This window comes from Pseudochaenichthys georgianus, chromosome 14 (assembly GCF_902827115.2).
Source record: "Pseudochaenichthys georgianus chromosome 14, fPseGeo1.2, whole genome shotgun sequence".
Lineage (NCBI taxonomy): Eukaryota > Metazoa > Chordata > Actinopteri > Perciformes > Channichthyidae > Pseudochaenichthys > Pseudochaenichthys georgianus.
In genome coordinates this window covers 20,200,690-20,223,957 of record NC_047516.1, presented here as the reverse complement: position 1 = coordinate 20,223,957, position 23,268 = coordinate 20,200,690, and the positions used below count along the sequence as shown (strand labels likewise).

At 41.8% G+C, this 23,268-nt stretch overlaps 1 protein-coding gene across 3 annotated transcripts in view; it reads left to right on the top strand.

Moving 5' to 3' along the window:
• Positions 1-424: 424 nt before the first annotated feature.
• Positions 425-23,268, top strand: part of cadm2a (cell adhesion molecule 2a) — a 211,680-nt gene continuing 188,836 nt past the window's right edge. For all 3 annotated transcript variants that reach the window (XM_034099364.1, XM_034099365.1, XM_034099363.1), the window contains exon 1: positions 425-816. In XM_034099364.1, the coding sequence (XP_033955255.1) occupies positions 756-816 (61 nt within the window). In that variant the 5' untranslated portion in view covers positions 425-755. The remainder of the gene's footprint in view (positions 817-23,268) is intronic.

Sequence of the window (23,268 nt, the reverse complement as noted above, 5' to 3'; positions counted from 1 at the left end):
AGATGCTGTGAGTGTGTGAGCACACACACAGACTCCCAGCCATGCTGCGGGTGTGTGTGTGCTCGGGCTGGCTTCGTGCTGGGTTTAGCTGTGTCTCGCTGTCTCGCAGACGGCCACTGGGCTCAAAACATGCTGTATGAGAAACCACTGTGAGTTTGGAAATTGCACAATATAAATATATTTTAGTATACCTCAACAATGGAATTATGATCAGTAGACATGGTCATGGGACCTTTAATACTCAGTAAGTCTAAAGACCACTTCAAATAGACTTTTCTTGCAGTGTGTATCTCACGCTAACCCCCCTCCCTGCCTCCGTCCTCTACTTCGATGTACTTTGAGTCATTGTGATTGGCTCACGTTTCATGTCCATCAGAGCTGTGTGGGCGGGACTCAAACAATCCACTCGTGCTTTCTTCACTGAGGAGTGTGCGCCACAGCAGACAGTAGTACAGCATCGGCAGCATCCACTCTGTGACCGGAGACAACTACTGCTGTTGTTCACTCTCCCGCAAACTGAGCCTGTAGCCAACCGCTGGTGCATCCTTGAAATTGTTATTTTTTAGGAGCGAACACATTTCTGCTTTCAAAAGTAACACAGTTTTACGGTCGTGAAGTCGGTTGTGCCCTGAGACGCACTCCCAAGTCCACCTGGATAGCTGACAGAGCAGTCCGGTCTGGTTCGAGGTCCAGTGGGGAGAGACAGAGAGGAGAAGTTAGCCCGGAAGGCAAGAGGAAGAAACAGAGAAGCCAGGATGAATCAAAAGAGTCATTTGATTTTCACCCTCTACACTATTTATGGGATTCTTCTGAAAGGTGAGTCTGGGACAAGTGGTGCGTACATGCGGGTGTTTTGTGCATACTGTGTGTGTGTACTCGTGCATGTTACAGGGCAACAGCAGAGCAGGATGGAGGGACAACAGCACGCGCGGTCACAGTCACACCACATGCGGGTGCTGGCAGAAACATGCGGACCCCCCTCTCTCCCTCACCGGGTTTCTCATTCTCCAGCATGTGTGTTTGTGCGTGCGCGGGTGTGTACGTGAGTTGAATGTACGTGCATGTGCAAACGTGCGTCTCATGCATAGGTCTCATGGTACAGCTCGAGGAGAGCGAGAGAGCTGGTCCTCTAACATCCTTCTGGATCCCTTAATGTTCTGGAATGAGGAGGATACTATTTTCATAATTGTGTGCTCAGGGCACGACCCGAGCAGTGGCTGTGAAGCCAAACAGAGTGGTGCGACTCCTGAGTCTGCGATGTGCGTGAGTGCCAATGAAAGAAAAAATGAGCCCGCTAGGAAGACACACCTTTACATGAAGTAACCAACCCCGCGGTTGTTTTTGACATGCAGCACTTGGATGAGTACGCACCGAACAGTCTGATGCTGCTGCTGATAACGGCAGCTTTATATGCACACACAGCATTTTGACTCTAATCTCTTTAGTTTTCTTTTATGAATTTGCCCTCCGTTTTATCTGTGCAGGCGTGGTGTCTGTGGACATAGTGCGCACAGTCATCTCAGGTTTCAGGGAAGGCTATTGTCAATGAACAGGTGCATGATTAGGATGACAGGCTTTCCCATTACTTTCTGAGAAGTAGATGTTCCTGTGTGCGAGCTGATGTAAAGGTCAAGCTTCTCTCACATTATGCTTCATATAGCCAACATGCACAACAATGTACCAGTGATTATTACTGTGCTTACAGTATCCATTAGCAAGGAAATCAACTTGACAATGGCTGATGTAAATGTCAATAACATTTCGATCTCATAACTGTTTGTGATCAAATCAAGATAAACAGTGTTGTTTACAGAAGACAGGTATGTAAACATTAGGTTAAGGTGACATAGGGGTCAAGGTCATATGGTTGCCATGTCTGCCATAAGTGGTTCAGTGAGATATCAGCATATTAATTAAAGTGGAACTACAATACATACATTGCACTGAAATATCATACAATGGCAATAAAAAACAAAACAGCCGTGTATACAATATTATATATGCTTATAGTTTCTATTCTCCGCCTGTCTTAAACATATAAAGTATCAACAGAGTAGAGGATGTGGGCCAACACAGCAAGAACATTCTGGGGCTTCAATGGCTTGATGGTTTTGATCAGTGAATACAAGACTGATTTTTTAATTCAACTATCTTTAGAAAACTCTCTTTTTATATCACGCTATTTTGATGATGCAATGCAGAGGGTTCATTTTTGTTCCAGTATTGTTCCATATTTAAGAAATGTTATAGAAAGATGCCCGAGTACAACCCAGTGGCATGTTTTGTGATATTTGTTCACTTCACTTTAAACACAATACAGTGTTGAGTACTGGATTGCATTCACGTGTTGAGGCATCCAAGGAAAACAATATCTTTGTAAGAAATTAAAGAGGGACCACTTCGTATTGAGTTGCTGGACTGTCAGTGGCAGGAGGGTGATGGATTTACTCGGGGACAAACTGTCAGTCCAACAGCAGGGCCACTTATGCTGCGCTGAGCCCCAGTTTGTGATATAAAGTCCACTTTATCCCACTCAAATGACATCAATGTGTATTTAAGGCATTTGATAGCAGATTTATTAACATGAAAGCCTTGACTTAAACCAGCTTTCCACAAGAGTAAATCCCAAAGGAGAGATCACTTGATTCCCTTGATAATTTGTTGTTCTCTCTTTGAAGTGTGTGAGTGTGTGTGCATATGAGAGTGAGTGAGAGCAGTCCTTAACAACCAGCCATGATTAAGGCCACTCTTGACTTAATGAATTGATACGTAATGAGTTATCTTAGGGTATCTGATGTATCTGACAGCTCGCACTGCAGCAATTATTGACATTTAAGGGCTTCTCTGTTCCCCTTTATTCTCCTAAGGGTGGCACATTCATTATGAGTGTGTCTGTGTGAGCTTATTACCTTGCAAATGAGTGCCACGTTTCTATAGTTCAAGTCTGGAATGGCCTACGCAATGACAAAAACCATGCCGTTAGCAGCCGCGCGCATTTCGGATCGGTTTCCACACACCCTCACATCAGTCTCTTTCTCTCTCCGTGCCTAACTCTGAAGGGGATACTGTTAGGCTGCTTGATTTGAACAGTCATCTCGCAGTGCAAGACCTATTATTGTATAGGTTCCACACAGCAGGCAGGTCAGCCTCCCTCTGAATGAAGTCTATCTAGCCGCAGCCGTATCCGTGCGCTCTGTAAATGGCAGCTGTTTCAGCCCCTCTGGCCCGGTGCCACCTGGCATCAAGACATCCAGACACACTGCATCTCTGTCACCGACTAGACCTGCGTTGTGTATATATATATATAGTGTGAACGTGAAGTGTTTTGATGGAGGTTGTTGTTTACCAACAGCCCGAGTTGTTAGCATATTATCCAGTGTGTCTCGTGTGCCCATGCCGATTCAGAGAAAACAGCCTGTTATGCAAATGGCCCTCTTACGTAATAGCCCGGGGCTGCGTGGCAGGCGAGGGGAGATGGAGGCAGCAGAGAAAGAGGGAGATATTCTAGAATAGAGGACTTGATGTTAGAGTGACGTGGGAGGAGAGGTGTGGAGGAGGAATGTGCAATCTTCTCGGCTAAAGTGTGCAATATGTGTGCTCTGGTTGTTGTATGCTGTTAGGATGGCTGTTTATCGCTCTGCCTGCCTGGTAGTCCGTCTGTTTTGAACTCTGATCTTGCTAGCCTAAATACAAACCCCCGCTGAGGGATGTGTTTATCCCCGCAGTGAGTCTAAGCTGCTGTAGGCTGACCCTCCATCCCTCTGTACTTCCGAGCATTCCTCCCTCGCCTCATCCTCTCATCCTGGTGTGGAGCTTTGTACCACAGCAGCGTGGGAAAGCTTCCGATAACAAGCGGCCGTGTGTGTGTGTGTGTGTGTGTGTGTGTGTGTGTGTGTGTGTGTGTTTTGTGTGTTTGCAGAGCCACTGATTACATGGGAGAAACAAGGTGCTCTCTCTTTCTCACTCACTTGCACTCACCCTCTCAATTCTATGTGTTTCATGTTCATGGACACGCTTTGACGGGTGGAACATGTGACGTACTCTGTACCTTACAGAAGCCATCCACCTTCAATGCTGACAATCCTTAGTAGAGCAGAACTGGGCATCACACACACGGAGCCCCACTGTGGATTCATTGCTGCCCTGCCAAGGGATTTCCCATGATCAAAGCCAGTCTTTTGTTAGTCCAGGTGTTACAAAAGTTAAAACAGAAAGGAGGAGGAGGCTGGAGGGGAACGTGGGATTCCGAGCTTACAAACTCTTCATGGCAGAGCAGAAATGTGTCATACTTGTGCATTTCTAATTGCAAGAAAGTGCTTCAAAATGCAGCTACATTGGCAACATCTGCTTAATTCCATGTATTGTCTTTGTTTAAATGTTGTTCCTTAATGTTGTGCAAAGCATTGATTGAGTGCTTAATTGCTAAACATGTTCTGTAGCTAACATTATGGAATGATGTCATAATACTAATTGAATCGAAGGATTTACTGCATCCACAAATGCATATCTGTTCACTTGTTGTATCATCATGCTCTCAAAGGAAGCCTCGAAGTAGCTAAAGCTAATTGAAATGTAATTCCCCAAAGACGAATGTTCATGTTAATTGACTTTCTGTGTGTGCCTGTGTTTGTACGTGTGTGTGTGCGTGCACTTGAGTGTGTATATGTGTATGTTTTTGTATTCATAATATCGCCAGAAGTCACTTTCTAGTCCCTTGTCTAATCAGCTTGAGGGTCCCTCCACATCTTAATTCAGTGTTTGAAAGCCATTAGACATTCGTTTGCATTAGCACCATTTCTAAACACATCTAATTTAGTGAAATTAAGCATTTAGAATCCACTGATGTTTTCTTTAACTCCATTCAAGCCATTCCTTCCATTCACGTTGGTGCACATTGTAAATCGCAGCATACTTACCGCTGTTTGGTTTCACCTCTTATATATCAGGCATGTGTAAATGTGAAGAACAATAGGGCTGGGAACAAATGGATGGTTTTTGCACAGGTTTCCGTGTGAAAGTAGAGAGAACAGGCATTGTGTTTAAAGCCTACAATTAAAACTAAAGGTGTGAAATTTCATCCACTTGAAAAGGTTTCAGCTGACATTCAAATAGATTTTTACCAGTAAAATGAATTCATGTAATACCATGAGCAAAAAGCTTTAACATGACTTCAGAGTCTCTAAGTGTGCTTTCAGAAGGAGGTTATTTATGATATATTTCCTTTTGATCTGTAAATAGGCAATACAGTTTGTATTGTATGCATATGTGACCTGCTCTATCGAAATCAGCCGCATTGACCCGAAGACACATTTTGAGTTGTATACACTGCTGGAAAGAGGATATTCCTAGCTTTCTAATGATATCAGGATTGTTGTTGTACTCCAAATATTAAGCGAAATATGTCACATTATATAATGACTGTCACCGAGTCATCATTTTGAGAAAAAGGCCTTTAAAGTTTCCTCTTCTCTGGAATCCATCGATCTGATTGATTATTAGTGGAGCAAATGATCAAAATACTACGGAGGGAAGATATTTTCGTTTGGAGGGGAAGCTCGCGAGTGTGTGTGTTTGTGTGTGTGTTTGTGTAATTTTGCGTTTGTGTGTATTGTGTTTGTTTCCCGGGGAAAACCCTCACGAGAAACACCGGCTGTTGTTATGCTGTGACGTCAAGTTACTTTGTTCTCCGCTTGTAATTATGCCGTCACAAGCTTCAAAGTTGTATTTATCATCTGAATTTGCCAAAACAAGTTTAGTATTCTGAAAGCCAAGACTTTGTTTATTTGAAATCAGATGAAAACAAACTGTCCCGGACCCTGCCGTGTTATCTATGATTACTATACGCCTTACATTCATAATGTCAGCTGGAGGGAGGGGGGGCGGCGCTGCGGAACAGCAGAGTGGCGAGGGAGAGCTGTCTTCTTCTCTTTACAAGCTTCAAACATGTATTTATCGTGTGATTTTGGAAATAAAAGTTTCATATTCTGAAAGCCAAGACTTTGTTTGTTTAAAATCAAACAAAACCCCGAAAAAATAGTTTTTTACGTAAATCCACGTTTATTTTGAAATGAGCCGTTGCGACTTCCGACTGATTTCGATAGAGCGGGTTACATATCTTTACACGAAAGTGGCCTTATTCCTCCAAATCTCTCCATTCCTCTCCGTGCCTTGTGTCATACTGCATGACGACTTCCATTCAGTTGTCCTTAGCGGTGTCTATATTTCTATATAATGGATGCGTTTTGTTAGGAGAATTTGGGAATCCGTCCGCTTTCTATGTAGAGATTGCTCCAGGCCTGTTGTAGTGAGGAGGGAAGATGGAGTCAAGTGAGACAATTTATAACAGTTAAAAACCAAATGAATTGAGACCCTTGGCTTGGGTGAACGAGCGGCAGCATACATAATGCGCCTTAGGGATTTCTTCTCCACACACATTGCGCTGTGTGTGTGTGTGTGTGTGTGTGTGTGTGTGTGTGTGTGTGTGTGTGTGTGTGTAAGTCCAAGCTAGCAAACACATAGCACACAGCACCCTCCGCCATCTGTCTCTGTTTGCCACATTGCAAATCCATTATATGCAACACAACATTATTCCCTCTATCCTAAGTGGCACACCCCCCTGAGCTTACTTCCACTATCCCACTCAGTGGAACGGTGACAATTTGCCACCGCACACGCATCTTTATTAAAGATGTGGTGGCATGTTTCCAGCTGGATTTTAATACATATTTTCATGCTCCATTTGCATTTTTTGTAAGTTGTTGTTTAGCATCGATGCTTTGAGATGTTACAAGCCTGTTAGCTTGTTCCTCCTGCTCCATGTGGGAATTTGTGTGATATTTTCAGCTCGTCCCTGTTGAACTATCGGTGGACTTTAATAATCCTGCCACCTCCATAATTATTATTTTTTGCATTTTGGCAGACTGATTTAGCACATGCACACACACACTCACAGAGACACACACACACACACACACACACTGCATGCATCTCGCTAAGGTTTGGCTCAGTGGTTTTATAGCTAACTCATCTCCACTTCTAATCAAAAAGCCTCCCCAGCTCTGAACCTCCCGCTGAGGAAACAAAGAAGTTATTATGTTTTTAAATGGTCTCCAATTACGGGTAATTTCACCGCCTATCTTAAAGCTATTTGCTTTTCTCTCACTTTGCTCCGGATGGGTAGAGCTAGCATTGTGCTTTGCAAAATCAACGACAAGACAAGTTAGACACGCAGCAGATGCATTCTCGTGGAAAACAGAATGGTCTGCCTTTCTTTGCACTCACTCTCTGTCTTTCCTCATCGTCTTATCATTAGAAATGGGAACACAGTTAACTCAATTCCTCCTTTATCTTCCTCATTAGTGTTTGTCTCACAGTGCACTCAATTACTCAGTCCATCACTCTCCTTTACCCACACGTCAAAAGCTTCCACTGGCTGAAGTCAAATCCTCATGTAGTTAGAGTCCAGTAAAGCTCATTAGGGAGTAGTGAGTGATGCCAAAATTGTGCTTAACATAAACATTTTTAAATCCCTGCTTTGTGCTTTCAAACAATTTTGGTATGGCCTTGTCAGTTTACAGCCTGATGCTGCGTGTTACGTTTTTACACCGCCAGTCAGATTCTGACTGCTGTGGCATTTTTCATTTTGATTGTTAATCTATAGTCCACCTTGGAAGTGCATTTAGCACAGCCGGATTAGTTTTGATAGATTTGATTTTGATTGTAACCTTGGCTGTATGTTTCAGCAGCATTCATTTATCTTTTTTTTTTTTGATTATTTGACATTTCACTAATAGCAGCTTTATTCAGTTGAATTTTTCTGTCAACATTGTTCCTCCTAGTAGCAGTTTATATTATCTGGCCATTTCATATCCAAATACAAATGGTAAAATAAGAGGTTTTGAAGAAAAGAGCTACAATTTCAGTTATGAATCATGGGTAAAAAACTTGTTTGCAATGCTTTTTACATTCGAGCATCTTTGTAAGGTAGGATTTTTCCATATATTGACTTGATTAACGAGACATTGATATCTCCCTATTGAAACTGTGCAGCTGTATGTTTCTCTTTCTCCCTGCTTCCTCATCTTCCTTCCAAATGCATTGCTATGGCTACCATCCTTGACTAGTTTGCCATCATCCTAATGCTGCTGTATGTGTATCTAGTTCAAATAGCCTCGCTAATGCTAATCTCTTCTAATCCTCTGAAAAGCACCCTTAGAGTAACGTTATCATGCTACTCTGAAGTTACAATGGATAGTGGAGGAGAGGGAACAGCAAAATGGTGAATGGAGATATCAGCATAGCAAATATTAAATCATAACAGCTGACACGCACAAATCCTCACACCAGTGGTCACCTTCCAACAGTGGCGAACCGTCAGGGCCTTCAAGGTATTCAGAGAATACCCTGGAACACTCAGATAAAACAAACAAAAAAAAATCGATTTCATTATATAAATAAAATGTATATTAAATGAGAATGGTATCTGTGTTGTTGATCTGTAATATTACAGTGTTACGTTGATTTGTTTGTCCTTCTCGGACCATGCACTACGCATTTCAGTGGTTTTGTGTTAGAAAAGAAAGCAACCAATCAGATCTTGTTCTGGGTCTCTGGGTAGAATATCCTTCAACCAAGGTATTCTACATCCTTGATCGAATGCCCTGGCCGTTGCACTGAATGAGAGCGTACGTTTGGACTGACAGTTTGATCAACCAATCAGATATTTATTTGTAGCCAATGGGCGTATTCTTTCAGAGTTTCCCTCGGTTCCAGGGTATTCTAGAAGGCCCGCTAGTTAACTGGCTCGAGACGGAGGATCTCGAACGAATGTGACAAAGCAATTCATGCCGTTTTATTGTTTTTAACGTTGAAATGACAAGTGCAACAGGTGAAGATGAAGTTGTTGCGAGTACCCTTTTCAAGACGACAATTCAGTGAAAAGACGGACATTATAATGCCGCGGAGGGGGGGTTGGGGGGGCGGCGGTGGGTGTGTCTACAGAAGGTCCAGTTGTGATAGCCACGGTTCGCCACTGCATTCCAACATCCGCACGCACGCACGCACGCACACATACACACACACACACACACACACACACACACACACACACACACACACACACACACACACACACACACACACACACACACACACACACACACACACACACACACACACACACACACACACACACACACACACACACACACACACACACACACACACACACACACACACACACACAGAGCTGCAGACACAAGCTATTACTGAAGAGACAGCGTTACCACAGTTGCTCTGAGCTGGTAAACGGAAGACTACTCTATAGGACTATGTGCTGATCCTAATCCCTTGTCGTAATGCACTTGTCGCCCTAAGCCTGACCTTATTAAAAGTGAGCCAGAAAGAAGCCAGAATTTAGACTGTAGTAGTTCCTCAATACAGCTGGTCGTAGCCCAGGCACTTTGAGAGGAGGTGACCTTCACACGACATAATCCCTGAGCCACCTTTCACCCCGTTAGGCATTATGATCCCAGAGATTAGGTCCCCTTCGAGTTTTTCGGGTTCTGGTGAATCCGATAGCATTTATTGTGAAGTAATGTAATTGATTTCTAAGGAAGGTGCAGTGTGTAAACAATGCAGTGCAACGTGACACCCTGCAATACAGAGAGTAGCGCTACATATGATATTGCTCATGGCAGCAGGAAATAATTGACCGTACTATGACATAATAAGAAAGCTTCTGTCAGCATTACATTTTAACTACATGCTTTTATCCACATGGAAAATATGTAGTGATGACTGTTTTTTTTAATCCGAGATCTTAAATAAAAAGCTATATTTTTCACATCTTTCCATGACATTACGGTAGCTAGGCTTGCTGCCCTACATAATGCTGCTCTACTTGAATGAAATGTATCAGTAAAAGATAAGAAATAGATGAAATACAGTCTTACCCTTCTCTGCAGTAGACGCATGGTTCTGTCAAGATGTTGGAGTGGTGGAATATGTTGATTCCAGCACTTTGGTTACATTATATCTACAAAAAGACAAGGCTGCATATAGTGCTGTCCCTCCCACAGACAGAAAATATGACCTATAAATCAGTAACCCTTTCCCACTTTGAATTAAGCAAAATCCCTGACATTCTGACACATTACGTCTGCACAGGTTGGCGCCGTTTGAAGTGTAATACTAAGAATAAATCAAGCAATATCAGACACTACTGCTGGATGTACTTGTGAAGCAACTAAGTAGACATTAATTTGCTAATTTGCATCAAATTAGGCCTTTTAAAGTATGACGTTATACCAAACAGAAATACAGCTTGAACGGCTTGCTGTGCTTTTATCCTTTTCCAGCCTGATTAGAAAATTAATAGCATAATCCCCAACGTCTCAGCAGTCCTGATATCCATTGGTACTTGTCATTCAAAGGAGAACACCATTGATGGAAGAGATTACAGGAAAGTGATTCAGAAAATCCACCAGGGGAAGGTGATGAGTTGTTTTGAGATGTTATGCGAGTGTATGTTGTGCTGGGATCCTGAGTGAGACGTTATGGCCACTGCTGTGCCAATGCTCTCTTTTAAAGCCACTGTGATAACATCAGATGAGACAGGGATGGGGGTAACAGCAACACATTGGGTGTGTGTGCGTGTGTCATAAATGGGTTGAGCGTTAGAGGGATGTTGGGGGTAACAGAATGAATATGAAAGTCCTATCACATCTGCTGCTCCACCCTGTACAGACAGGAATATGGAGCAGAGACAGATTAACCCGGAGAAGCTGAACAAAGATAATAAATAAATAAATAACAATGCAAGCAATGCATCAGCTTCAATCTTGTGCTATCTTGTGCACTGGGTTGAACCATTTATTATGTATGCAGGCACAATGGCAGAGATAAACAGTAACAATGAAGAGGTATGTTTTTATCAGGTCCATTTCATTTTGCTCTTTGAGAAGCATCTCAATGGATGCAATACAAATAGTTGGTTCCTGTGTTTTTTTTCTCCTTTCACTTTATGTCTCTGCTTCCACATCCCACTCTCTCTCCTTCCTATCTGGATGTTTCTTTTTTCTTTTACCCTAGACACCTCACTCACCAGCGTCACCCGGGGCTTTCATCTTGGCAGGGTGCTTTCTTTATGAGAATACTCCAATTGGCAGACAAGCGCCCTTGTCAGACACCATTCATTGCACTTGCATAGATATGAAAAGTGTTTTAACAAGCACCACTGGGTTTTCCGGTGCAGCAGAAACTGCATACCAATGTCAATTCAGATCCTGTGACCAAATTAAAGAGGCAGTGAAGTTTGGGGAAATGTATGTTGATGTCCTTGTCAACAAAGTTCCTCTGCAGCCGCCCAAAGGTATAGTGACTGAGTAAAGTTTGCTTTGCTGTTGTCCGTAGAGAATTTGGAGTTTGAAATTCAGTAGTGAAGTTAACCGAACGGATACTCGAGCATCTTTTATGAATTTGATTCTCTTGCATTCAATTTGGTTACATTTATCTTCATTTATTCTTGGCTGTCACGACAGTAACTTCCAATTGGTATTCAGACGCTAAGTCACATAATGTGTAATTAGGTATGTTAATAGCTACTGTATATTCTGAGCATGAGAGCGAGGCACACTATCCATTTGTCTATCGGATGAACGGCTGTTAGATGCAACATCTGGACCGAAACAAGCAGTGGGAGTTAATGACGTCCCCAAATATATATTGAGAGTATGCTTTGAGGGAACTTCCGGAAGGTTCATTATTATAGATGCATGGCTACTGCAGAAGTTATATAGTACTGCGCTTGTTGGGGTTTGAATAAGGAAGTGTTCAAAAATAAATGTCGCCTGTTTGAAAGCAAACCAACAGGAGAAATGCACAAACAATCTAATTAGAGGGATGGCTGACTGTTTAGAAATAACTTGGTCTTGTGCCAAATAAAAATGAATGACTTTAATGAACGGTCTCTTTATAAGTTATGCAAATCTAACGGACCTGCAGGTGATGTGGTGGTGAATTATTTCTCCAAGCTTGCAAAGTCAAATTGACTTCTTCTATTTCCCCCCCTGGCCTTTTTCCTTCTCTTTTTACAACACCTCATAATGTCCCTTTGTTACTGAGCCTTAGTCTTTTATACTTTGGGAGAAATTGGCAGCCAAAAGACCATGTGAGGAGGCCAAACATCACTTCTAAATTGTATCTAATTATATGTTGAGCAAACAGTCCTTAAACTATGTATCATGGTGCATAATGTAATCCCTTTTATCCCATCAAATCATCCCAGTACGCCTTGATAACAACTTGAATTGATCTTTACTGACTGACTTTACTGACTTATTTCTCCTCTTACCCTACTTTGAAGCAGTCATGTTCACAGCAAGTCTTCAAAATGTCAAATATTGTATACATGAGTATGACAATAATCACACTTGATGGGTGTAAAGATCTGCCATGTCATTATGTTGCTCCAGTTGTATTTGGGCTTTTAGCACTTGAGTCCCTAAAGTGGCCTGATCTTCTGCAGTCAGCTACAGCAGAGAGACCAAATGTCCTGAAAGGAGGCGATGTCATCATAACGGAGGGTTTTACATCCAGTGTACAATGATCTAAGCCACAGGGATACTGTCTCCAAAAATATATAAAGTACCCGCTTTATAGACCATGACATATCATTTCCTCTCTTCAGAACGATACGTACAGTGCTCTGTTTCCATCAGAAAGCAGCCAGGCCGTACTGATGAATCTGTTATACCAGCCAGCTACGTTCTTTTTGTTTCATTCTCTTTGTCCTTTACACTCTCTCGCTCTCTCTCTCTCTCTCTCTCTGTCTGTCTGTCTATTTCTGGATGTAGTGAGACTTCAGCTTCGTTTCAGTTCTGGGGCAAATCATCTGCGTAACAGTATTGTGCGTCTAACTGGCAGCTATTACTGTATGTAGCGTCTGCCAGAGGTCATTTTTGACCTAAGCAAGTCTCTTCTGTTGTACATTATAATGCTTATGGTATGAAATTCCTTAACGGTGACAATAAGTGGATGTTGGGTAAAGAAATCTTGATTTGACTTTTGGATGCACATTTTCCGGTACTTGAGAATTAAATGGATTTTTGCTGCCTATTGATTCAGGAGGTTAGAGAGCAACACAATACTGACATCTGGTTACAGCAGCAACATGATTGGTTGAGAGCAGGTGTGGAGAAATATTATTGGTTGAGAGTAAATAGTTGCAAGAAAGAAAGGCTGCTGACAGTGTGGAAAATCCTGAATACAGTCTTTGTGATTGAACTTTTTCTAACCTCAGCCAACCTCCATTTGTCTTATGATGGAAATCTATCCATAATCAATCAAGCAAAGCACCACTTTGCAAAGGAAATATGTCTTTGAGTATAATTTAAAAGCCAAAAAAAGCTTTTAATTCACTCAATCAAATGATAAAACGTAGGCAGAGGATTGGTTCATGAGTGTAATATAATACTGATGATGTCAAAGAAAAAGTGAATGATGCTAAATACAGAGGAACAGAAAACACAATATAGCAACATGAGGGCAGGGGGTTGAATGGCTCGGCTTGGTTAGTACCAATCAAAAGTTAATTAGTTAGTTATAGTAGGACACATTTATGCATTTTTGTAAGTTTTGTTAAATCTTCCAGGAAATACAATTATTTTACTTCAAATAAGTATTGGAAAGGTTTTAATTTGGTAGTTGTTTTAAAAGTTGGCTATAGTTTTGGCTTTTGGCTATAATAAAACAGTGTAATTAACACCCAGCAGGCCCTAGGCATTAATCTGTAATGGCTTCTAAAGGTCGAGTTCTCTTTCCTGTGGGTGTTGATCAGATCTCCAGGATGTGTAAGGAAGAACTTTGTTTGTGTTCGAGGTGAACAGTTAAAGAGGTCTTATTATTTTCTACTTTCAATTGTATCAGAAAAACAACCTTACATCACACTGAGTGGGCTATTGTGTGCATAGAACGGTTATGACGAATAATGTACATATTGCAACAGCAGGAACCTCACATCAGTCTGACTTTGTGTGTGTGTGTGTGTGTGTGTGTGTGTGTGTGTGTGTGTGTGTGTGTGTGTGTGTGTGTGTGTGTGTGTGTGTGTGTGTGTGTGTGTGTGTGTGTGTGTGTGTGTGTGTGTGTGTGTGTGTGTGTGTGTGTGTGTGTGTGTGTGTGTGTGTGTGTGTGTGTAGCCTAGCATTACTATACTTGTGGGGACCTAAATCTGTTTACACAGTCACGTGTGGGGACTCGCCTCCCTTATGCGGACAAATTGGAGGTCCCCATGAGGGGAATCATTAATTTTAGGGTGAAGACTTGGTTAGGTTAGGGTTAGGGTTAGGCATGTGTTGGTTAAGGTTAGGATAAGTCTCCAGGAAATGCATGTAAGTCAATGTAATGTCCCCTGAAGTGATGTATACATGGTATATGTGTGTGTGTGTGTGTTCTTTTTGCCCTGTCTCCTGGAGGGGAAACATGGCTTGTTTACAGTGTCTGTAGCGACAACTAAATGAAATGACATTTCCCATCAGTCAGTGGGCTAATTGAGGCTAGCTCTTCCATTAGTTGTCTGCTCACATCTTTTTTGTAGGGAGCCAGACCGATCAATGTTCAGTCAGAGTTTGATACTTGGCTGCACACACACACACACACACACACACACACACACACACACACACACACACACACACACACACACACACACACACACACACACACACACACACACACACACACACACACACACACACACACACACACACACACACACACACACACACACACACACACACACACACACACACACACACACACACCACACACACACACACACACACACACACACACTGCTTATATAGTTTATGACTTGCAGGTGTAATCCTTTTTCATCATTTTCTCCATATCAAACTGAAAATTCCGCTTTATCTGTCCCTAGTATTTCCATTTCAACCAACCTTTTTTTCATGGGCAAATGTTTTGCATGCAATCCGAGTGGAAAAATAGTTTCACTGCCGCGTAGGGCTCTGATAAAGAAGGTGATCAAATTAACTATAGTACTTTCACTGCTCCAAATGTATGTATTAGGGAATAGGAGAGTTGAGCTGCTCTTTCTCCATCTTTTGTGGTTCAAGAAGGAGTCTGGCTGTTCCCACAGTCTCCCAATCCTGCCTTCCCAAATCCTTTTCTCCGTAATTCTGTTGTCCTGCCAACGGTGAGTGAAAGTGCAGAAGTGCATTATGGACTGGTCATGCATGAGTAACGAGGGCCCCTTTGAATCCGTGTGTGTTAGAGTTTGTGTGTGTGGGTGGGTATTCTGTCCCACAGAAGCCTAGTTATTATGCACTCACTGGCCCTACGTAAACCTTTGCTCCTCAGTTATCACACTTACAAACCCACACCTACACATCAGCATAGTCCCAAAAACACCACACATCAGCATTCATTAGAAACTTGCTTCTGCAGTTTACTGTAATGCATAAACCCACGCCATCCTTCAGCACCTTATCCCTCACCTCCCTCCTCCCCCCCTACATTTCCCCCGCACATGTCATCTGTAGCAGCGAGGCAACAGTAACAGTACAACTCACTGAGTCTGATTTCATATTCAGAACAGGTTGCCGTGCGATACTTTCAATGTGAACAAACCAAGCCAAGATAAACCTGACTCAGTTAGTGAAAATCAAAGTGTGACAATTTCCCCAGCTCTGGGAAGAAATCATTTTGCTGTTGGACGAGACAACAGTTTGGATTTAGTGTTGTGAGGATTATGGTGATACATTAGTCCAATCTGTGTTGATCTAGCAAAGAAGGAGATGAACAGCCCGTATGTGCTATTGTCGTTTGCATGGGTTTGGATTTGTATCACGTCTGCTTTGGTCCAGTGTGTCTTGGCGGAGCTCTCGGAAGCCGTACCGAGTTTGCTTTTCAATACGTCCCTTGTGCCAGTGCAGACAACTGTCATCATCAGCAGAAGCATGCACTGCCAGCATATAGATCAGCCATATCGATCTATTTTATAGCTCTAAATCAGGGGTTCTCAAAGTTTTGATGCCAATTTAGGTACCCAATATTGGATTGAGGGCCGCCCACGAAAACACGGAACAAAAAATAATTCCAAAACAAATCCTTTCTTTATTGTACTAACCAATTATACATACAGTATACATTAAGAACTTGCAGAGGACACAAAGTTGGATTATCTACAGACAGTGACTAGCTAAAATCGCTAGCTAACTCCCGTTTCTGATTCTGATAACTTACAACAGATTTTCCGCTTAACCGCAACTCGCGAGATGCCTAGTTGCCATGCAACCAGTAGTCTAGCAAACTTTCAACAAGCTGTCGTTCATAATTTAGGAATGACAACCCAGGGGGGCGCAGTTTTACCATTCTTAAATTCCATTCAAATTCTTACTAGATACAAACCATGGAGGATTAAAATATAACGCATGCATTTCAGCGTGTCACATTAACTATCGCGGGCCGCCAGAAAACATTTCCGAGGGCCGCCATTGGCCCGCTGGCCGCACCTTGAGTACCCCTGCTCTAAATGAACGTGTCAAAGTCTTTTTAACGGCATATTCATCTGTATTTCATTAACTAGAAAAACTCAATCTTTTTGCAGCTTTTAAGCATAAATAAAACTATTTTATTAATATAAAATACATTTTGGATATATTATTATTTATACATATTTCATAGTGTATTTTTGACAGCAGTAACATTTTCAAATACATACTCGTCTTTTACACATTGTCCGTCCAGAGAAATGTGCCATTGCAAAAGCAGCGGTATAAGCATTTGAAGGGATTTAGTTGATCAATCAATCAATCAATCAATCAATCAATCAATCAATCAATCAATCAATCAATCAATCAATCAATCAATGTTTATTTATATAGCCCGATATCACAAATGTTACATTTGTCTCAGTGGTCTTCACAGTTTGTACAGAATATCAGTATGACAATACGACACCCTCTGTCCTTAGACCCTCACATCGTACAAGGAAAAACTTCCGGAGAAAACCCACAGTTTAAAGGGAAAAATGGGAGAAACCTCAGGGAGAGCAACAGAGGAGGGATCCCTCTCCCAGGACGGACAGACGTGCAATAGATGCCGTGTGTCAATTTAAAAGATAATACATTTGCAACATAGGTAGTCCAAATGTTTGGAAATGCATGTGTGTATAATAGGAAGATGAATCCACGAGGATATCCATCCAGGACCGATGACCCAGGACCACAGCCACGACTCGCGATCCAGGGCTCGCGATCCAGGACACGGGACCGCAGGATCATCCATGACTCCGGATCCCAGCGAACAAAAACAATTCCTTATCCATTCTAAATATTCAATTATTGTTCTTTGGAACAACAGAATCGGGATTTTCTTTAAATCCGGCCCTCTTCAGTACCTGTCTTCTCACGTTCTCCCCCTCCTTGCTAACGTGACATGCAATACTGTCATCAGCGATTACTTGAGCAGAATGAAAGCCGCACAACAAGAAGACACATGCTGGATTTGAGTCTGAGATGACCTGGCTTTGGCCTCGTGTATGCTGCTTATTGGTGCAGACAGTCACATACAAGGTCATCACAGCGCCTTGATCTGGACGCATTTGAGTTTGAGAAAAGATCAAAACTATCCTGAAGGATGTAGGAGAGGAACCAATCATCCCGCATCCGGCTTTACACCTGTTAGTTCCCACGACCACCCAGCAAACAAACACAAAGTAACACATGCACCGTCAGCTCCTGGTGTCTGATCTCAGGCCATGTCCGTGTAACAGTCACACGCAGGTCAGATGTAATCAGGGTGGCTTTTCCCACACACACGTATTCACACACCTTAAACCAAGGTCATGTGTAGCTTGTTCTGATGCTAAGGTGTGTTTGCTGATGTTGCATTGCGCTCCTCTTCTCTCTGTTCTCAGGATTGTGCAGGGTTAGTTTGCACATGTGTGTGTGCTTTGTGTGCACGTGTGTAAGCGCGCAGACATGCCGTCATTGCCCCTTGCTACAGGCCCCGTTGTGGTTTGGAAACTGGTATTGTTTGGCGTTATTTTTGTCACATTCTATTTTTGTTGTGCCACAAATGCAGCATGACTTCTAGCCCACGGCACAATGTAGTGCAAAGTATCAGAGTGCCAGCGCACAGGATTTGTGTTGTGTCTTTGTTTGTTTATGCGTCTGTGTCTCCAATCAATGAAAACCCACTGTTACACATGAAGTGTAAATACATGATTCACCAGCAGAAATCTAATGGATTTATCTGTACTCCTCTCTCAGTCTGCTTCTTGTTTGTGTGTCTGCATGGGTGTTTGCTTATGTGTCCTGATGGTGTGTGCGAGTGAATGCTTAAATAATGACCAGTAGTGACGGAGACAGAGGCTCTGAGGCTCTTGATTTGCTGTGTTTCTCAGCATGCTGCATGCAGCCAGCCAACATGTCTCCGCAGGGTCAGCTCTGGCCCCCTGACTGGCTGACGAAGCGCGCGCTGTCTGTTAGGGGCCAGGCCTATTAAATGATCAGAGACTGCGTTCCCCTGATGCCGCTCTGGCTGAGAGGCCTCGACTCCCTCCTGGAGGCTGGCCCAGAGGTGTGTGTGTGTGCATGCATGTGTGAGTAATGTATGTTTGAGCACGTTTGACTTCATTAACAGTTTCTTTTGAAGATCTGTGTATTGTGTCCCTATACACAATCCCCCTATACATGAAGTCAGTAAATGCAATGTCACAAAGCACCATCATCTATGCATACTAAGCCTACATGTGAGTACAGCGGACACGTCACAGTGTGTTTGGTCTGCAGGGTGCTGTGCTGTTTCTAGTACAGTAGCCCAGGAGATAGAGTTATTCTTACAGAGCCATTTTGAAAAGGCTTGGTTTTGCGAATGTGTTTGCATGCTGGGAGGCTGAGAGAAACAATGCATTCAAACCCTCAAATGCTGTTTCTCTCACAGCTGGTCATTATTTGACCATTTGCCAATTGTTTTCCACTGGCAACAGGCATAGATGCACAGCAAATCAAACACATGCAGTTTGCTTCTGCTGGCGAGCCCTTGTTATGTGGCGAGAAGCAGAATTGATGTTCGTTGTCACTTTCACATATATCCTTCTTTACAAGGCTCTATTGTTATTGACAGAATTATTATTATTGACTAAGCCTTACTGAGCAGAATATACAGGTCCAGATGTTTCAATTGTGGCCATGAATATAATTAATGCAACCCTGTTTGGCCAATCTCAAGAAGAAATACTGAGCCTTAATGTTTCCAGGAACTTTGAGCTATGTAAAAGAACACAGTGAATATTTCATGGTCAAGCAAGCCCATTGTCACATCAGTAAGTATCACAGCAGGATGATGTTGTTATGGTTTAGGATCTCTTTAAGAGGTTTGGGAACATTGGATCTAATTCAGCCTATTTGTCATGGTTTCCAATGCTTTCAGCCTTTTCTACCAGGGTGCTAATATGTTTCTTTACTCAATTATAGCTATTCTGACAGATGTGTTGTTTCAGACTGTAGTTGATAGGATGGTGTCATGGTGTGGAAAACCAAAAGAGGCCAGTCAGTCATTATCCTTTTTTATTCATCAAGAACCTCTCCCAAACCCTTATTATCCACTCCCTTCCTGTCTTTGTTTTGTTTTCTGTGTCTTTGTGGTTAGAAACCATGAGTTGCATATGGCAGACAAAAAGCCCTCAATTTCATTAAAAAAAACGTTCACAAAAAAACTGAATAATCCCATCTCCAGGCTTGTTTGTCTGTATTACTGTGTGTGTGTGTGTGTGTGTGTGTGTGTGTGTGTGTGTGTGTTAACACTTGGATTACATATCTCTCACTATGTATGTCTTTTTAATATTTGATCTATTTTTTCGAAATCAGGGCTTTTTCTTTCAATGATAAAAATAAGTTTCAAATGTTAATTGACACCATCTTTTCTTTAACCTCCTGTCGATCAGGAGGTAAAGTGTTGCTGCTAAACTCATGGCTGGCAACGCTCTGACGCCTTTTGTCTGCATGTCAAAGTGTCTTTAGGCAACACACTGAACTCCAAAATTGATCCAGATGGTTAGAGACACTCTATCATAGTTCTTTAAAGGAAAACTATGAAGTGCTTTGGATAAAAGAGTTATGAAATGCAGTGTATTCAGCTTTTTATTCATTGGAAAAAAATGAGAAAAGCAAAATTACTATTATATATCATACGAAAATGTTATTGTATTGCATGTATTCCCTAGAAAACAAGTGTGCACAATTACTTTAAGCTGTTTTTGAAAGTAAAGTGACTACGGCAGTTTGTGTGTGTGTGTGTGTGTGTGTCTACGTGTGTGTGTGTACATTTATTGTGCATGCTCATACTTTAGAGTGTCATTAATCAAGTGGAGTATTATTGTTTTCAGCATCTTGCCCAAGTCTACACATTACCATTTTAATGGCATTACTCTGCTATTAATCTGCTTACCACACAGCCAGTGGTGCAACTTATAAAACTCAAAAACTACTTTGATAAAAAAACACAAAGAAAAAAACAAGGCCATAAAGAGAGGAGGAACAGTAATTAAAAAGCCACTCTAATGAAAGAAAACTCATAAACAAGAAATAGGGGCAGAATAATGGAAAAAGTGCATATGCTGCAGTCTTGAATTAGACGTGCAATAAATAAATGGATGCTCTTTTCAGCACAGAAACACTGAGTGTGTGGCAAAAGTGATACTCAATGCTTCCAGACATTCCCACTATAATTGTACGTTCCCTAGAGCCTAATCAGATAACTAAATTAAAGCTTCCATCGACATCTTACAGTCTAGATGTAGGAGCTCAGCAAACCATTTCCAAATAGTTTTTAATGTCTCTTTGAAAGTTTGAAACCATGGAATATTTTCTGAGTATCTCTAGGAAGGAAGTGAAGCTGAAGTCCCTCATTTGTTTCTTTACCGAATGATGAGCTGATTAACCTTGGTCACAAGGTCTAATGAATCTGTGAAATCCATTTACATGGGGCATCGGAGGAGGACTTACGGACATCCACAATGATGAAGGGCAAGTCAGGCCCGTGGGCTGTGTTTGGCCACTGCACCTGTTATATCGAGGCCGCTCACCTCAATTTTCCTCACGTATACTGTAAGACAAAACATTTACCATCAATTTTGAAATGTTAATACAAATACCATGCATAATATACAATTACATCTACAGGGCTTCAGTCTAGCAAACGGTGTGAAGAGTGTTGCAAGAGAAAATACAAAAAAGAAAATAATACAAAAATAGCTTGCTAAGTTTCTTATAACACACAGCTTAAAGTGGACCTATCATGCTATATTTGAATAATATATTGTAGGGCCATACCTATATAAAACATGTCTGTGAAGTTTCATGCATTTTAGCCATGGGCTGATTCTGTGGCAAATGAGCTGCAGCTGACCACGCCCCCCTGCAAAGGAGGGGGGCGTGGCACGAGCGTCATGTTACCATGCTGTTACCATGCCACAGCAACCTCTCATTCTCCTGATAGGTGGAGAGTTGCCCATATAGGCGGAGCTCCCCGTTTCTGATGTCAGAACCATTTCAAATCTGTATCAGTCTGTATCAGATCCGTTGCAGCCCCGTTTTTAGAGTTTTGGGTATGGAGGAAAAGAGAGAGGGTTGTGTTTTCCGACACTTGGCGAGTTCCCTGACACACCGGGGACACATATTCATGTATACAAGACGTACACAAGTGCATTTTGCATGATAGGTCCCCTTTAAAAGAGATACATCCATTTCAAGTCTTATGTTGTTTCTCAACAACAAGCATGGTTTGGAGTTTGGAAAAAGTATGCTAAGGTGATCAAAAGTGACCAGATAGAAGCTGTTATATGTTATATCTACTGTACAAAATGGTCAAACAAACCATTTAGAGTAGATGTGACATTTTTAGATGGCAGACATCATTTAAAAAATACAGATATTTTCACTATTTCAACACGTTTTTTTGTGTGATTCAAAAAGTTGTTTTTTCCCCTCCTGCCTCTCTCATTAGCTCCTATTGTGGCACTTCTTCTTCTTCTTCTCTCACTTCTTTCTCAGGAACATTTCTCACTGCTTCTCTTAATCGGGCCTTTACTTACCTTACTTGTTTCTTCTAGTGATGCACAAATGCAATCTTATCCTGCTGTTTTGCTCTTTGTTTAGTTGCTCTCTAGTATTGATCTTCCGATGGAGCCGTGTTTAAGCAACCTTGTTTGCATTATGTCGAATGGAGTTCTCCCATATTGTTTGCATAGAAACTCACAATTCCAAATTGTTATAAATACATACGGTCTTGTGTAAAACTATTCATGTATAATGTTATAGGCTATAACCTCAGGGAAACAGATGCATTACAACATCTTATCTTAAATATACTATTTGTTGTCTTTCATAGCATTCAATCACACACTCAACATTAGCGTGTTTACTGTTTATCATTTTATTTTTAACTTCTAAAAAACGATTTCTCAATTGCAGCGTTTTGACAACTCTTCGAGAAAAGAAAATATTTGTTACAAGGATGACATTTTTACATTCTATTGTCCCTACCAGCTCATCCGGCCTTGAACCACAGCTGGTTTTTATTCAAGAGGATATGCGAAATAAACACAAACATATATTATCTAGATCAATTTAATTGGCTGCTTTTGTCAAATCAGGTCTGCATTATATCAATGTAGACACGATCATCAAATGAAGGCTTTGCCATAAAGGAAGCGTAATGGAGGTACAAAGATTATTTGAATGCGTGACAATGTGTTCAGATAACATAGGGAAACAAATGTCATACTGTAGAGAGATGTCAGACCGTCATGAAAATTGTTCGTGGTGGCAAACATAAACAGATAGAAGCTGCAGCACCTGCTGCCATGGCTTCTGAATATGAGCAGTCACACACGTTCAACTAGCCTGACAGTAAATCCCATCCACCCATTCCACTCCTCCCTTCCTCTCCCATGCTTGTTCTCTCTCTCCTATTATCTCAACACTTTCTCACTCTTTTTCATCAGCACTTTGTATGTGAGTTTCATTTTTGGATGTGTGCATAGATGCTCTGACTGTGAGAGGAGTCCTGAAAGTTGCAGCCAAAATGTGCTGTCCAAGGAAACGTCTTATTGGCTTAACATGTGCTGAGAAGACCCATTCACATAATCCTTAAGCAGCTAGAATCCAGAACATCCATCCCTGTCAGCCATTGTTCTGTCCAATAAAACGGAGTGTGTGTGTGTGCGCCTGTGCCTGTGCCTGT